The following is a 16,968-nucleotide window of genomic DNA, read 5'->3' as shown; positions in this document are numbered from 1 at the left end:
AATCTGAGCTAGTGTGTGTTTGTGCTTGTGTTTGTGTGTCTGGGCTTTTGTGCATGTCACCACCACGGCGGGGCAGCTGGTGGAGTGTGCGTCCATTTAGGAGATCAAAGCGACACTCCGCCCCAGCATACGCAAACTCATCAATGCTGCTTCGTTTCCCTCGATGGGCCGGTTAAATCTACTAAATTCTTGGTATTTCCCGTTCTCATCTATTAGCCTGGGGTGATTATAAATGAGGCGTGTTACAGGCCCAGTTGCGCTAGGGGAGAAACTGCTGAACGCACTCGTACGGCGCTGAGATATGAGGAAATATGGATCTAGCAAGAAATATGGATTGTAAGATAGAAAGTCAGGACCAGAGAGTTGAAGCTAGATCAGGATCTGTGCTTTTTGCTGATGGAATCCAGAGGGAAGTTATGACTGGGGGGGGGGGCTCCAGGGGTGTTGCCGCAGATTAAACCCAGGACAGAACTTTTTCACTCCTCTTGCTTCCTTAGTGTATCCAGACCTTCATTATGCTTTGAGTTTACTCTCCGTTTTAACTACTGCGGCGCCAAGAACGGGGCTCTGAGATCAATTAACAGCCGTGTTTGTTTGAGAGAGAGCGAGAGAAAGAGAGAGAGAGAGAGCACCAGGCAGAAAGAGAGAGATACAAAGCTAGCTGATTAGCACAGCTTATCAACAAGCAGGGTATTAGTTGGGAAAACATTGTGTTGGCTAACACATGTAACGTTAATGATGATACACAGATGCTCTGATAACGGATGGAGGAACGGGAGGCTCGCGCTTATGCATGCCAATGAAGGCGAATGGAAAAAATGCAGGCTGTTTATCACCGTGATTATAGGCCTGGAGATCACTGGTATTCAACCTCCAGGACTGGTACTGCCTTTCATCTCACACAAGCAAAGGTCACATGGAAGATAAATATACAAACACAAAGCAAATATATGTAAAGATGTGCTCCTCAAATCAGGGATCATATGTACGGTGTTTGGACGTGCAGGTTTACCCACTTCAGCTGTAAAACCATGTAAATACACTTTTCACACAAGTCAACATGCTGGCGTCTGTAGCCCGGGCTTTCATCAGCGGTAGCCTGCGAAGTGTCTAATTGGAAGAGAACAGGTTGTTTTGCGGCTCTCTGTGGCCGCCTCCGCATCAGTCTCTACTCCTCTCCGCTCCTCAATCCCATCCAACCATCTTAATTAGCATGGGCTATTTATTTTATAGCCTGCAAATTGGCAGCCTCGCTCCACTGGCTGAAGTCTGGCAAGAGCCGGCAAGAGTGAGATGTTGGGAGATAGAGAGAAGGGATAAATCAGAGAGTGAGGAATATTTGAACTGATGGGAGAAGATTAGCAAGATGGTTGTGTTTGAGTGTGTCTTTTACTGAGCCCCTCCACTTCCAGACAGTCTAGAAATGGTGATAAAACATGATAAATAACAACCAGTGTGGACAAACATTCATTATGGCAGCCCCACAAAGTTCTGAGGTCGGCGACCTTCCACCGAAATCCTGGTCGTTCTGTTTATCCCGTTATCTGACTGGATTTCACTTAAAATCCTCAAGTGTTTCTGGAAACATCCATCCTCTTAAGAAGAAGCTTGCGCACACACAGCATATGTTTTCTTTTAACAGCCCTACAGTTTGCTCAGAGCCACATCAAGGCTGGCTGAGGGCCCACTGAAGTGGGCGAGGAGGCAGAGATAGTGCCGCTGGCAGCCCCCTCCCTCCCTCTTGCGCACACACACACACACACACACACACACACACACACACACACACACACACACACATACAAGCTCATCCTCACAATTACTCAGCAGAGTGACTGTCGGAGGGAGGCCTATCATGTTCCTCCTTATACAAAAAAACACCATCTTTCACACTAAAGCCCTGTTTGTTATGACATCATGATGTGGGCACATTAACTCTCAGTACACACCTGTGAAAACACTTTCAAGGTGTGCGTCCGTGTGTGTGTGTGTGTGTGTGTGTCGGGTGGGGCTTAATAGAGGGTACATTCTGCCTTCATGGACGGCACACCCTGATGGCATAGGTCACATCTGGCATATAGACGTACTGTCATCACACACACACATGCACACACTCACACACACGCAGCCCTCATGGAAACCTAAGACAACAAATCTCTTTAAGGGGAGCCAGAGGGAGCACACCCCCCCCACCCCCCCGGATCCCATCAGCACTGTGTCATCCCTCATTGGACAGGGGGGAAGTGACGTTCCAGGCACAGTCAACGCACTAAATACCATGTCAGAAGTGCAGTGCCTCAGGGTGTGTGTGTGTGTGTGTGTGTGTGTGAATGTGTATGAATAAACCTGCCTTTCCATCTGTTTCAGTGACTGGCACTTACACAAGCTTCAGGTTAATGTTTGATTTAGTGTTGAAAGAGTTAATTCTCCCCCAGCGAAGGATCCCTCTGTCGGTGTGGTGTAAGGACAGCGTGGGGGTGGGGGGGTGAATGCCGAGGGGTAGAGGTTGGGGAGGGGGTGAACTGGGCTAATGATCAGCCAGAGAGAGACATGGAACATAAACAGTGGTTGATTTAGTTAGCAGTCCAAGAACAACACCTTCAGTCCTTACGGCTCCGGCCACTAATAACCCCGACTGAGGAGAGAGGGATGCATAGATGAGAATGAAGAGAGGATATGTGGAGAGGCAGCGAGAGACAGATCTAAAAATGAAAATAGCGAGAGGCTGTCACATTTAATGCCTGTTCAATGGCACAGTGTTGTTCTAATGATTAACGCCCAGTCTCTGCTCTGCTTTCAGCACTTAGAGCAACGGCTTAATAGAGACATAGAGGACAAGTCATCAGAAAGACTAACAGCCGAAAGGCGCCCTGCTCCCTTAATGCCGAAACCATATTTATTTAAGATTTATTATAAACCTCTAACACTTGCAAAGATTGAAATCAGATCTCCATTAAATATCATTTTGCTGGCTACAACTTGTCCCGTTAAACAAACTCTAATCAGTCAGCGAGCGAGTGGGACTGACATTTGTTTACTCCCCCGTCCAGAGGAGAAGGGGCTCGATATAAACGAGAGTTAAAAGAATCCATTACTGCCGGCAGTAAAGGTTGGAGCGCCTGGTTGGAGGTTGCCAGTAAATGTTTTGCGTTCAAGGTTACCACTCTTTCTCTCTCCTCACTTCCCGTCGTTAATCCAGCCGTTTATTTAAAAGTAGAGGTTGGAACACCGGGTACACTGAGGCCAAACCAGCGTTTGTTCGCGTCTGTTACCTGTCATATTTACAAAACCCTTTCTATGTCCCGGTTCAAAACTTTTCTTTCTCCCCATTCTCGCTGTCGAGGCGATAAATCTGCCGGGAGAGAGACACCGCCAACTGCAGCGATAAAACAAGGGCGAGACAGAGAGTGAGTGAGGGGCAGGGAGGAAGCATTTGGCTGACAACGGGATATATTTGTCTCCTGAAGCTCCTTGTCAACAAAGATGCATGCGCACATGCTATACGTACAGACGCTGCCACAGAGGAGCGTGACTGCCATCACTGAACCAGTCTAACGCAGGCATCAGCGCAAAGCATCCTGGGTGTAGCGAGGGGAGCTGGGGACGAGAGCCCTCCTGTGTGGAGACACTAGATAAAAGAGATCTGTTGGATGATTATCTTGCCGGTGGGACTGACCAGAGCGCTCTGTCTTCTCTTGCCACTCTATTTTGTTGTGATGTCTTGGCTCTGTCCTTTTCTCGGAGGGGGGGTATTAACGCGGACACACAGCAGTCGACAATAGTGGAATCTGTCTTTGGGTCATGAGGATTCAGCAAGAACATAGAAACACGGTGATGTTGAGATATGTAAAGTAAACTTCGGAATAAGTCCTTGAACATTTTCCAAATTTCACAAATGCAGCAACTCAATAAAATGTCATTAAGTACTGAGCTTGATACTGATGGAATATTATGGAAAAGTTCAATGATTTTCAGAGTGAATAAGACCAAATCTGTTTGTGTCAACTGCTGAGCTGAGATAAGGGTCAAGGTTGGGGCTGATGAAATGGATAGAGAGTGGAGCTCTGAGACGGTATCCACAGGAAATTCAACACACTGACCTGAGTTGCACTTTGGATGCTGCTGCTCTCTCAAGCACAAAGGGGACCAGGGGCGCCTTTTTCAAAGAAGCAGCTTGCAACTATAGTTTTTTTTTTCCCCAACTCTGACTGACACTTCTCCTGAATACGGCGAACTAAAGTGCAGAACTGTACCATCGCAGCAACCCTTTAATCTCGGGGAAAATCTCTCTATTTTCCGGTGGTAAATACGTGGGGAAGCTGTGAAATTAATGGTGTCCACTGTTCTTGAAAGCCGCACTTTAGCCGCTGCGCTAAATGTCAACTCTCTTTCGAGTCAAAACACCGCGGCTTTCAACTTGCGGAGATAGAAAAGTCAACATGGCTCTCGTTTCCCCTTCACTCGCTCCGCCGGTGGACATGCTGAAGTGGGCCTGATGGTCTTGAATTAGAAGCCCAGTTAGATACTTGAATGACAGTGGAAAAAGCAGTTTGCCACATTCATTTAAGCTGCAATGACTGTAGTACAGAGGCTCTATCAGGAGATAACTCCCTGCAATTTTAGTCTCGATCGGCACCATCTGCACCCGTCATGCCGGCTGTCAGACTGGCGTGAAAATGACGTTATCCTGGGCACATTTCTGCCACTAATGGCTCCAAATAATTGCCCTGGATGACAGTCCTCTATTTTTTCCTGCTGGTGTATGTTATGTGTGTTTGTGTGCAGCCAGGCTTTAGTAACACTCTGGACCAGTGCTTGAGTCCAGGATTGTGAACATTTCTCTTTCTGTCGCTCTTTAAATTTTCCCTGCACCTGCTGATAATCTTCTTTTTTTCTTTTTTTTTTTTTTAACACGTGTCACTCATTCTCAAATCATCATTTTATGCTCTGACAAAGTGGCTGACATGAGAAATGTGTTAATGCTCGTCATCAGCTGAAAGGCAGCTCTCCGGGGAGCTGTGAATAAATATTTTGACTTTCCCTTGTGTAAAAATGTGTGTTAACGTGTGCGAGCGTGTGTTGATGTATATATAGTCATTGCCGTCGCCTTCCATCACTGACACTGTAATTTTGCCTCAGCACCTCTCATATGTTTCACAGACGTGTCCTGATGAGTGTGTGTGTGTGTGTGTGTGTGAGTGACAAAGAGAGGTTTTTGCAGTGTGAATCAAGCCATTTATTCATCATTCTCCAATTCTAGTGATTGAGGCCTTTCACTAATGTTTACACTTACAGTCTAGATGTTCCAGGAATAACAGATTTAACCCCCCCCCCCATACACACACACACACACACACACATAGTGATGAAACAGTGTGACGTTTGTGAAAAGGGGAAGGGAGAAAAAGGCCCATAGTGAGTCCACAGCGAGCGGAGTTAAGACCCAGATGTAGCCTTTAGTGAATAGAAGAAACCATCAAGGTGGTCTCTCATCTATGGGCTATAAACTGTCCTCCACTCAATAGACCAGCTGGGAGGCAGAGCGTCTGAATACCCACCACATAAAGCCACACAAAACAGATCACTTAACCAACAGTCAGTCAAAGGAATCGTCCCCACCCCTGCCTTTGTCCCCGTCTCCTCTCATCTTCTCACTTCATCTCTCGTTTCCTCCCTTCTTCCTTCCTACAGGTCCCGAATGCTCCAGGAACTTCACCTCCAACAGCGGCGTCATAAAGTCACCCGGGTTCCCAGAGAAGTACCCCAACAACCTGGACTGCACTTTCATGATCTTCGCCCCGAAGATGTCCGAGATCATTTTGGAGTTCGAGAGCTTCGAGCTGGAGCCCGACCCGACACCCCCTACTGGTGTGTTCTGCCGCTACGACAGACTGGAGATTTGGGACGGCTTCCCCGGAGGTGAGCGAGCGGCGGCAGTAAAGACTGCGCGCTGTTGTACCTGTGATTTAAACCGAGACTGTGCATCTTATGAAACAGGAAATGAAACAAATTTTCTGCTACGAATGAAAAGAAACTCATGAGGAACAATATCCACCCGTTGACAATTGAATACGTTCAGGGCTTTTGCAGCTACAGCCTCACTTGGTCTAATTTACAGCGGCTAACGTAAGCAAACTTAACTGCATCAATTTGCATTATCCCGCTGCTTAGAAACCTGCTATCGTGTACTCTTCCAGGGGAAATGAACAGCTTCACATACTATGATGACATTATCCGGGCCAGTGGGCTAACTGCTTTAACCATGCTTGGCAGGGGGCCAAGAGTCTGTCGTCATGAGCGCAATGCTTCGTCATCGCTCAATGCCAAACACTTCCTGATTACGAGAGCCCCCCCCTCTTCCTTTTTCTGTCACAGACCAGCATTGTGTTGGAGGATTTGTTAGTGTCAGTACACTTGGGAATTCAAGGTCTAATGTAAGCTATGATATTTAAGTTTTTGCCTCCCTGCGTCAGCGTGCACAGAGAACACAATCCCATGTTTTAGGAAATGACTCTAAAGGGAATTTCCTTTGGAAGCCCCCCCCCCCAAAAAAAAAAAGTATTTATTGAATTTGCACCGGCTTGGTCCTGATTAGAGTATCACCTGGTTGCAGGGTTGAGCAAAGGTACATTCAGACGCACAATAAAATATTGCCTTAAAATAGAATAAAAAAAGAAAAAGAAAAGTGAGCAGATGAGAGAGAGAGAACAGGAGCAGCGTTCTTCCATAGCCCGACGTGAGGCTTTGAACTCGGCGACTCACCTCTTGAAGTTTTCAGTTTTTTCTCCCAGCGATTCCAACACAGGGTGCAGACGAGATGAAAGCTTTTTCTCACCCATCAGCGGGTGAAAACTGAAAGAATTTCTCTACACAGCACATCAGTGCTCTCTTCTCCGGCGTTTGCAGGTGATGAGGTTGAAGTGTAAATCCTGGCGCCTTTTCAAGTGAGTTTACTAAAAGTTCAGATATTCTCTGAGCTCATGCCCGTGCGCAGCTGAACTTTGATTCCGCAAACTATATCCGTAACTCATTTGTACATTCTTCCCCAGAGGTGGGACATGTTTAATTCTCAAGATTTGTGTTGATTAAAGATTAGAGAGAAGAGAATATGTCACATTATTATCACCTTTTAAATACATATTTTTACAAAAAGGTACCTCTGTGGTTGGAAAAAGACACATTTCCTGTGCGACTTCCGACATAATGAAATTTTCTCACTTGAAAATTTCTCACTTGAAAGTACGACACAATAGAAGAGGCCTATTCAGGGCAGAAACTGAACACTATCACTTCAGATGGACGCGCCATCACACCCTTCAAGTGTCATTGTATGTGGCAGACAACTTTTATAAAAATAAGCCATGGGAGAAAAAATGGTGTGTTGGCTTTTGCCGGTCGGTTCCCGTGCTGCCTGCTGGGTCGATAGTACATTAGCACAGAACACTGGTGTCATGCTAGCCGTCGGGGTGCGCAGAGGTGGGAGATGTCCGGGCAAATGCAGGCCTCCGTGAGGCACCAGGGGAGTGGCACCTCCCTCTACCCCCACCTCTCAATGAACACCTCAGTGGCCAGGCACTGTGGAAGAAGAACCTCCACTCCCACATCCCTCCTCCCCGAGGAGCAGGGAAGGCGGGCAGGACGCAGAGTTCATAGCAGGGTTCTTTAAAATTTCATAGCACTGGGGAGTCATGCGGATAATCCGGGAGATGCCATTTTTGTGTTCAGCTCAGGCTTTAGTAGATTTAAAAGCACACACATAGATTCTCACACACACCTGGGTTATGAAGATTAATCTGAGCCGCCAAACCTCTGCCCCCATAACTCCCTGTCGCCCGGCCTCTACCTTTCATGTTGGAACTGGGCTGGAAGAGGCATGTTTTGGATGACAGGAGGCCGCGGGGAGGCAGGACTGTCACTCGCCGCTGATCACAGCATTACTAATCACAGATAAGCTGCAGGTCCCTGCACAGCAACAGGAACACACACTCACAAACGTGCATGGATCATAGCACACATCAGAGGCACAGGGCAAGGTCAGTGTGCTCTCTTGCTCTCCCTCGTTACCACATCACTCTCTCCCGATGTTTCCCCACCCCTCTGCCCATTTTCCATCCCCTCCTGTTTGGCCATTCTCAGTCCTGCTCAGTGGAACGTGCCCCTTTTTATTGCTCTCTGTCTTTAAATGCTCCCCTATTGTCTCTGCTCAGTCTTTACTTGTTTGGTCTCCTTCAACAAAACTCACCCATCCATGGCTGGTGTGTGACTCAAATCTGCACAAGAATGAAAAAAACAACAGGGTTGGGAAGTCTGAAGTATTTACAGCCATCAAATAGACAGAGACCGTGACCCGTCCACGCCACAGGTCCCTCTTCCGCTTTTCTCTTTTTGTGTTTGACCGGCAAGCAGACAAGGAATGCCGGGAGTCTCCTCTCACGCATCGTTACGGGGTCGAGTAAAAAAATGCAGCCGGTGCCATACCTCACTGACACACTAGTTTTCACACCTCTGCAGGGGGGGGGGGGTTGGTAGTAAAACCCATGTGTGACAAGGCTGCGGCAAACAAACAAATATTAGGCTGACCCGAGTCTAACCCGTGTAACGACGTCTGTGCTTTTCCCTCTCTTTCTCTCTCTGCAGTCGGTCCATACGTCGGGAGGTACTGTGGGCAGAACACGCCAGGCAGGATCATCTCCTACACCGGCATCCTGGCGCTAACAATCAACACTGACAGCGCCATTGCTAAGGAGGGCTTCTCTGCCAACTTCACCGTCATCGAAAGGACCGTTCCAGAGGGTGAGCTGGCACAGAAAAAAAAAAAAAAAAAAAAAAGAAAACACAAAAAAAAACACTGGAAATCAGACAGATGGGATTGCCAGGGAGGGAGGAGCAGACATTGCCAAAGAACACAGGAAAAAAAAAATCTGTAGAACTGAGGTAGAAATCTAAATGAAATCAGAGGCGAGAGAGATTTGTTCGCTGGATTTGTGTTAGAGGATCCTGAATTGAAACTAGGTAGTTGAATAAGAATTAGAGGGCAATAAAGTAACCACCAGAGGAATATTACTAAAAGTGAGAAGCAGATGTTGTCTGCAGCTGCTCCTATTGTGACAAGTTTCCACTCGTTTAAAAGAGCTTAAGAGTTATTAAATAAACACCTCTTGCTTCTTCATTTGGGAAATGTGTTACAGGGAACGAGTCCACCTCCCGTGGTTTACAAGACCTACGTTTACACACTGTGGGCCCCAGACAGGCTCCAAAAGGCTCCACTAACTACCCCAGACACACACTCACACACTACCCCCAGGGTTTTTTTACATGCAACATCGTCGTCATGGGGCTTGACCTCCCCACCCCATTTTGCAAAACGCTCCAACTAAACATTTCATTAAGGAGGACGAGTGCCGGTAAGAGTCATAAATCTGTCCAGAGGCGAGACCACCCCAGACACACACACACACACACACAGTCAGTCTTTGTATAGTAATAGAGATGGATGACATTCAGCAAATCTACGAATCATCTCTAAAGAGGATTTTGTCTTTGCCCAAAGGGAAGACAGACGCTGCATACTCACACACTCACAACTCACACACACACACAATGGATGAGACAACCCCGCCTGACAGTAATGAGCAGGGGGATGACTGCTGATGTCATTTCTCCTCAGTTTTCCTCTGAGTTGCTTGAGTTGCTTTAATCACTCATCTAAGATCAGATTACCCAAATCAACTTTTCACATTTAGCATGGTGAGGCATGGTGAAGTATCTGACCCGTGATCAGTAAATACCTTAATTTACATGAGTTGCTCGGTCTTACATCACCAACCGAGAGCCATCCAAGACAGAAAAGACTCCAAACTTTGTCTGTGCTTTTCCAGACTTGTACCACTTGAATCATTCATAATCCCCTTATGCATAATACACGGTGGATTTTCTCGCTTCTGCATGGCAAGGGGAAGGGAGAACACTCTAGCTGAAAGCTACTGTTGAGAGATGATAAGGTGATGAAAGGAAGCCTTGTCTTTTGTTCTTATCCCATTTCTCTCGCTTTCATTCCGCACAATCACCCTCCTCACCCTTCCTTCCACCCTCCACTCACTATCTTTTTGGCTATCAACCCCACTTCGCTCGCTAATCCACATGATCAGATACAGTCCTTTGCAGCAAACAAACGCCTGATTGTGTTTTTGTTGATCATGAGCAATCTAGATGATGTGGGCCCGTGCACAAAAAAAAAAAAGAAGAAAAAAAAAGTTTGACAAGAACAGGCAGTCTTCTCAAAGAGACGCGGCGGCGGCGGCGGCGGCGGCAGCGACGGGAGCGGGAGAGGTGTGAGACAGTTTTCTCAGCCGAGCACAAAGACTTCCAACACACATACGTACGCAACCGTGCACTGACACCGTAGAGCACAAACACACACGCTGACCCAGTGACTGAGGTGTGTTAGCAGTGTGGCAGATGGGGAGACCATCTGTGTTAGCTCTTAGGCAGCAGCCACATAGCAGTTCCACACTGCTCCTCATCCTGTGCCCTCTGAGTGTGTGTGCGTTTGTGTGTGTGTCCATATACACACAAGGACCGTATGTTTGCGGCAGCCGTAGCCTTGCGTTTAGAGAAGCAGGCTTGTGACTGAAACGCTGTCAAGATGCTTTATGACCAACTTCGCCACCGGTCCGAAAGAGAAGTAAATAAACAAGAAGGAGAAGAATAGTGGGAAAAATGCGTCCTCGCATACCTCTGTGTTGTTGCGGTGACGTTATATGAATCCTGCCGAGATCTAAAGGTCACATCGTTGGTTCCAGCCGTTGCCACAGCTCCGTCCACAGCGGTGTCAGCATGTCTGACCTCCAGGGGATAGAGAGGCTGACCCCAAGCTGACCCAGCTCAGTCTTTAGCCACAGAGCCCAGAATGCCTCAAAACGGCTGTCCCATGTCAACACAAACAAGGGAAGCCACCTCCTACCATGTGTGGTCTGGCCATTGAGTGTGATATATGCCCCCAAAATACAGATACTAAACACACCTAAACTCCCCCAAGGGACCAAGTTGGGGAAAATAGTTACCATGTGCAAAAAAGATAAATTGCCCACAGGGAGGTGAGAGAAATAGATCCAGTCAGTGGAAGAAATAACTGGAGTGAAAGTCACTAACGCCTAATACTGGCACAAACTTAGCCCACGCTGAATGTTTTATGAAGACATTTTTACGTCCTAATGGGGAACACTTCCCATCCTGCCTCCATTTAAACCAGAGAGAGAGAGAAACAGAAAGGATTTACTGAGGCGTCGCTGATGTGCTGTTCTTTTCCAGCCAGCAGCCCTGAGTGCCTGTCGTGTGGTGTCCTCCTCCCCAGAGACGAGCTCTGAATCTGGAGGACACTGAGAGCACACACTGGGTACATTCTGGTGCTTTTCGGAATTCAACTAAACATCTTTTTACTCTCTCCCTTTTTCATCCTTTTCTTCTGCCTCCTATCTGACCCCACCCCTACCACCTCCCTCTCCCTCTCAGACTTTGACTGTAGTGACCCTTTGGGAATGGAATCGGGAGACATAACATCAGACCAAATCATGGCTTCATCCCAGTACAACCCCAGCTGGTCCCCAGAGCGGTCCAGACTCAACTACTATGAAAATGCATGGACGCCGGCAGAAGACTCAAACAAAGAGTGGATACAGGTACGACGTTACTTAACATGTCATAGAGGAAATGATTGAGTTTTGATACAAATAATTTAAGCTACTACTGAGAAAGGCAGAGAATATCTGAGCAGTCGGCTGTGGCAGCTGCCTGCAGTAGGTTTTTTGGAGGTGAGTCACAAACTGAGGGTTGTATTCAGTATTAGAAGTGACTACTGCCTGCTTGAGCGCAGTAGGAGCGTTCTTGTGTTTGTCCTTCACTCTCCGGAGGTGTAGCTTCTCCACAACACTTTGACGAGACCCAGCAATTTCGATGATGAATGTCGGCCGTCCTGATGGACCTCCGGGGCGGTCGAGTCCACGCCTCGCAGAAACTGCCTGTGTCCACTCTCCCTGTCACTGTCTACCTATCTGTCCGCGCCCCTCCCCCCTCTGTCTTTCCTGTCACACCTGATAACTTTCCCTTTACTTGATAACAGAGTCCACCTCCAGGGGATGCTGGGATTTAGTCCAGGCATCCTGCTAAGCCACACACACACACACACACACACACACACACACAATCTCAAACACACAAGTAGGCTACACAAATAGTCATATTTTCTGTCTGACGGCTTATCTGCACAAAGCGATCATCACCCACCAGGGAAACTTATGTGGAAAGATTAAGGATTTAGTTCTTCCTCCATCCTCATATGGGGATAAGTCACATATCCCAAGTCCACTCACAGCACAAACCCCCCAGCGACACAAGCTCCGCACCACTACCTAGATGCATTTGGAGCATGTTTGATTTATTAACAGAAAGCCTCCAGGCCTTGTAAATGCCCAGACTGTTTTTCTTTTTCTACTGTTTTTCTACAGCTTTTGCTTCATCGCTGAAAAGTTTGGCCCCAGCGTATTCCTCAGGGGATGAATAATAGAGCTGACCCGAAGCCAAATATTTGCTAGGGGAGGGCCATAAGCAAGCTTTTCCTTTATTATTGCAATGAAAATATTGTCCTGGGGGCCCCCGCTGCTCCTTCAGACTAATTTAATCAGTGTGTGAGCGCGTATGCGTGCAGGTTTGTGCGCATTCTCCCATGCCTGTGTGTGTGTGTGTCCCTGTGTTCGTTTTTGGCTTCGCGGGTGAGTGGGAGGGTCTGGCAGGGTCCATATTGTCCTGCAGAGGAACGCAGCATGTGTCTGAGTGGAACGGGAAGAAAGATGGCTTCCCTTACCACTTTCCCAAGCAGTTGCACAGTCTCTTGTCTCTCTGAACGGAGAGTCCATTGCTCATAGTCAGATATGTGTGTTAAGGGTTGCAGCACAGACTCGAAAGCTGCTGTTCCCCCGTTTGCCTTTTTGTCAGCGGAAATTACAAGTGATCACAATGATTTGTTGCCACTGCAGACGCTCCCTGTGGTATCGATCATATTGAGGATTTGATTTGGGTGAAAAAAAAATTATATGGATCTTAAATGGGATGTGCTCTAATGGGCATGCTGATTTGCCAATACTAATCGGATCAAAACACCGAACAGGGGTGGTGGGGGATATCTTCTGAGTTCTAATTTCAAATGTAGCGAAACAGCCAAAGTCTGTGGTTGCCACGTAATTTATGTTTTCTAAGGAGTGTGATGCACTTGTGGTGAGCACTCTGAGCAGAAGCCCAATTATCACAAGTGGTATTAAAAGTGTTCAATTCTTCATTCCTCTTTCATCAAGCCTGTCCGTGGCGCTGCTGCAACAAGCTCAGGCCCCCTCACAGCACGTATAAATCATCTCACTGCGCCGTTAGATGCATAGTAATCAATTCATTATTTATTTCATTATCATTCCCCGACTGCAGTTTGAGGCCGACACTTTTATTATTCATGACAGGCGGCCTTTTGATTCTGGGGCATTTTCCTTCACTCTGCTTTTTCTTCTTTTTTTCTCTTGCTGAACATAATCCAGAATTGCCATCCATTTTAATGCTGCCTCATTCTGATGCATGGGGAAGAGGAGGGCAAGATACTAGAGTCTGTGCTCTCTTCTGCGGGTAATTAGATTGGTGTGGTGTGGTTGAGCATCGAGTGCTGGGTTAGCCAGGTCATTAATCAACTCTTTGGTGTACACAGAGATGGACAGATGTCCTTTCAGGGGGGGTTGCGGCTCGAGGAGGGAGTAAAGAAAGAGGCAGTAATCCCTTAGAACAGGATTTCATGTTTTTTTCCTTGTTCTTTTTCACTCCTCTCTTCTGCCCTTTTTCCTCAATCCTCTTGAAAATTCGGGACTACAGGTCTACATCAAGGTGGAGGGAGATTTGTGCATATTATCAGACTGTGTGAGCCATGGTTTTCTTTGGAGCATAAGAGGATGAACAGCAGGATCTCTGCAGCAGGTTGCAGCAAAAATAAATGAGGGTACACCCCCAGACTACCCAGTTTATGGCCTGATCATTGCTTTACGGACTCCGGCTGGCTCCAGAAGGAAAAACCTGAGTGATGCATAACACCGGTGAGGAAATACCTGGATGTGCACGACACATTCGTCTCTAAGGGGAAGGTTTATGTTTTCAGATTGGCGTGTCACGGCCTGAGAATGTACGGTTCCTCTGGGACCGTGACAAAGGGGCAAATTGCGAAGAAGTTGGCATAGTGTGGAATGGCTTTGTCAAATACGTCGGCGGAAGGATATGATGGCAACCGGGAGTCACCGCAGCACCTGAATGATGCGATAAAAGCAAAACTGGATCTCAGTCAGGCAGCCTCCATTGATCGCACACACACACACAACATGAATAATTTACACTGTCTTGGAGAGAACCCAACTGTCAATACCTGAAAGCCTCTTTATTGAGCATCTCATAATGACAATATACAGTACATGTTATCCCATATACCAGGATTTCTTTATCCTCATGAGCTTGAGTTCATTTTTGCTCCCGATTTCTATGATTTATCTGCAAAGGCTCGTGCCATTATCTTCAGTCTTCTTGTCAGGATGCAATATCCCTGACTGCTTCATCAGTGTTTAAGTATTTGTCAGCCTCTATACGTCTGATAACCTAAATTGTTTAATCAGGAGAGGAGATAGTGAACCACTCTGCTCTCGTCTTATGAAACAAGCTTTCATCTCATCTGTCTGATAGATGAAAGCGCTGAACATGAGAAGCATATCAGTGGGTGTTTACACAGCATGCTCCTTCTCCTATCTCCTGCATGTGATGCTAATCTCAAGGTAAAGTCAACCATTTGCAGAAGAGCTTGTCACGGGGAGTTTAAAACATTGGGGACATGGGGGCATGACCCGCTTTAACCATATTTCCTCTTGTGAGTCCGTAAGGCAAACAGCACGGTAAAACCTGGGCCACTTAGCAAAGATAACAGGTCGACTTCCACCGCCTGGCCAACAGAACCACAGCTAATTGCACACTTCCTGGATGAAAACACCGCTGTAGCCACTGTAGAGTTGATCTTTTCTGCAGCCTCAAGTGGAGAGCAGAAGATCAGACGCCGAAACCAGCGCGCTCTACTATATCCTGTTTTCCTTCTCATCCAAATGTGTTTTCAATTACCCCAGGTCAATGAGTTGCAGAAATGCCCCCCTTCACTGCCATTGTCTCCCTCTTCACTTCTGTCCCCAGTCCAGGGCTCACCGCCGTGCCGAGTGATGAGTGATTAGAATATGGACTGGTAATTAACAGCAGCTTCTCGGTTGATGAAGTCCTAGAGAGAACCGAGGAGCGGAGTCTGGCATGCGGCTGCCGGTGAGATCATCATCATCATCGCGCCGTACAAATGGAAACAATGGATGCCGTCTGTGCCGCGCCGCTCCCAGGCCTCGCTCTCGATTGGAAAATCAATGAGAGGATAGAGACCCGCACTCGAGTGAAGTAGCCCAAAAGTGGGACTAGAAATCGAAACATGAGGGATGGCATGATGTAATGAAATGAAACAGTGCTGCATAAGTACCTCGAGACAAAAACTCAGCTCAGCCGTAATCAGTGTCATTTTCAGTGTCTGCGCTGCAGACGTAGGGAAATGCCTGAAAGCCTCACGGTGAGTCGTCATCACCAAACGGTCATCTTCAGCTGTACATCCTGGGATGGGATCATCAAGCGGCTTCCAGACGTGACATACCTTCAGGTCGCCATCTTTTCCGTCCTGATCACTGTTTCTTGGTTTCATAATCATTACTCAGAGCATTAGTCATGTGTGTGTGGCGAGGACGAGAATGATCCCGGAGTCAGGGTCTTTAAGATGATTCACAGGGAAGGAAACGGCAAAACCAGACTGTTAAAAATCCTTCCTCTAACAGCTGCGACTGAAACCTTTAATCATGCAGCGCCAGAACATCCACATGCCCAAGCGCACACTTCACACACAACAAACCAGGCAACCTTTTATTTTATTATAGCTGTTGTCTGACCTATACATCCCTCTTTGTCAGAAAAACAGATGATGGGTGCATGGGAAGACATGCATAATTTAATGCCACCAAAGAGGTGTCGAGGGGCTAAAAATAAACTGTAATTCTGTCAGGTGAGTATTGTGATAAATGGAAGGTCCTGAGTGGAGCTCATAGGTCCTGCAGCATTAGAGTAATACAATTTTCATGAAAGGAGAATTAATTACACTTTCAGGTAATGGAGCTATTCCAAAATCCTTCCGCTACCAACACCAGAGTGCTGCTGGTGAAATTAGTGAAGCGATTGCTGAGAGCCGGGTTTAGAAATGCTGCATCTGGTGCTGGAAACATATCTTTAGCTGCACTGGGAAGTAGCTGTGTGTATGGCAGTTCACAAAAATGTCAGCTCTCTCTCATTACCATACAGAGGACATTTTAATCAGATTTTGTATGCAAAAAAAAACAGGCGACTAGAGGCTTTGCATCTACTTGATGGGCCAGGATGATTCCAGGCTATCTTACCTTTGACTCTATCATCCTTAGAGATGCGAGGGGGGGGGGGGGGGGGGGCTCAGTCTGTGTCCACCAGCTGCTCTTTGACTTTGGAGCACTCCCTCCTCTCTCACCCTCGGCATTTCTCTTGTTGTTGTTTTTGGTGAGGGAAAACGAATAAACTCATTCCCCGGAGGCCTTGGTTATTCAGCCAGCAGCCCACACACACACACACACAGACACACACACGCACACATAGATGGGAAGCTATTTTTTACCCCCTCTGTTGGGGAAGCAGAGAAATGGATTTAAAAAAGTGTATTTTGGTAAACTTCTCCCAGAGTACGGCTTGGTGCATACAACTTCTTGGCAACTCAATTATAAGGCAATCAAGCAGCAAGAGATATAGCTTTTGAGCCTTTGCTGTTTCTTGAACGCCACCCACCCCCTCCCCTCACCCCTC

General features: G+C 47.1%; 1 protein-coding gene across 3 annotated transcripts in view; it reads left to right on the top strand.

The window, feature by feature from the left end:
* Nucleotides 1-16,968, top strand: part of nrp1a (neuropilin 1a) — a 60,371-nt gene that overhangs the window by 22,022 nt on the left and 21,381 nt on the right. For all 3 annotated transcript variants that reach the window (XM_023412916.2, XM_023412915.2, XM_023412917.2), the window contains exons 5-7: nt 5,692-5,919; nt 8,638-8,793; nt 11,512-11,678. In XM_023412916.2, coding sequence (XP_023268684.1) covers nt 5,692-5,919; nt 8,638-8,793; nt 11,512-11,678 — 551 coding nt within the window. The remainder of the gene's footprint in view (nt 1-5,691; nt 5,920-8,637; nt 8,794-11,511; nt 11,679-16,968) is intronic.

Source organism: Seriola lalandi, unplaced genomic scaffold (genome assembly GCF_002814215.2).
Source record: "Seriola lalandi dorsalis isolate HSWRI2012SDOR001 ecotype SW California unplaced genomic scaffold, Sedor1 jcf7180002054494, whole genome shotgun sequence".
Classification (NCBI taxonomy): domain Eukaryota; kingdom Metazoa; phylum Chordata; class Actinopteri; order Carangiformes; family Carangidae; genus Seriola; species Seriola lalandi.
Note: the sequence above shows the minus strand (reverse complement) of the source record. Positions and strands in the feature narration are given on the sequence as shown.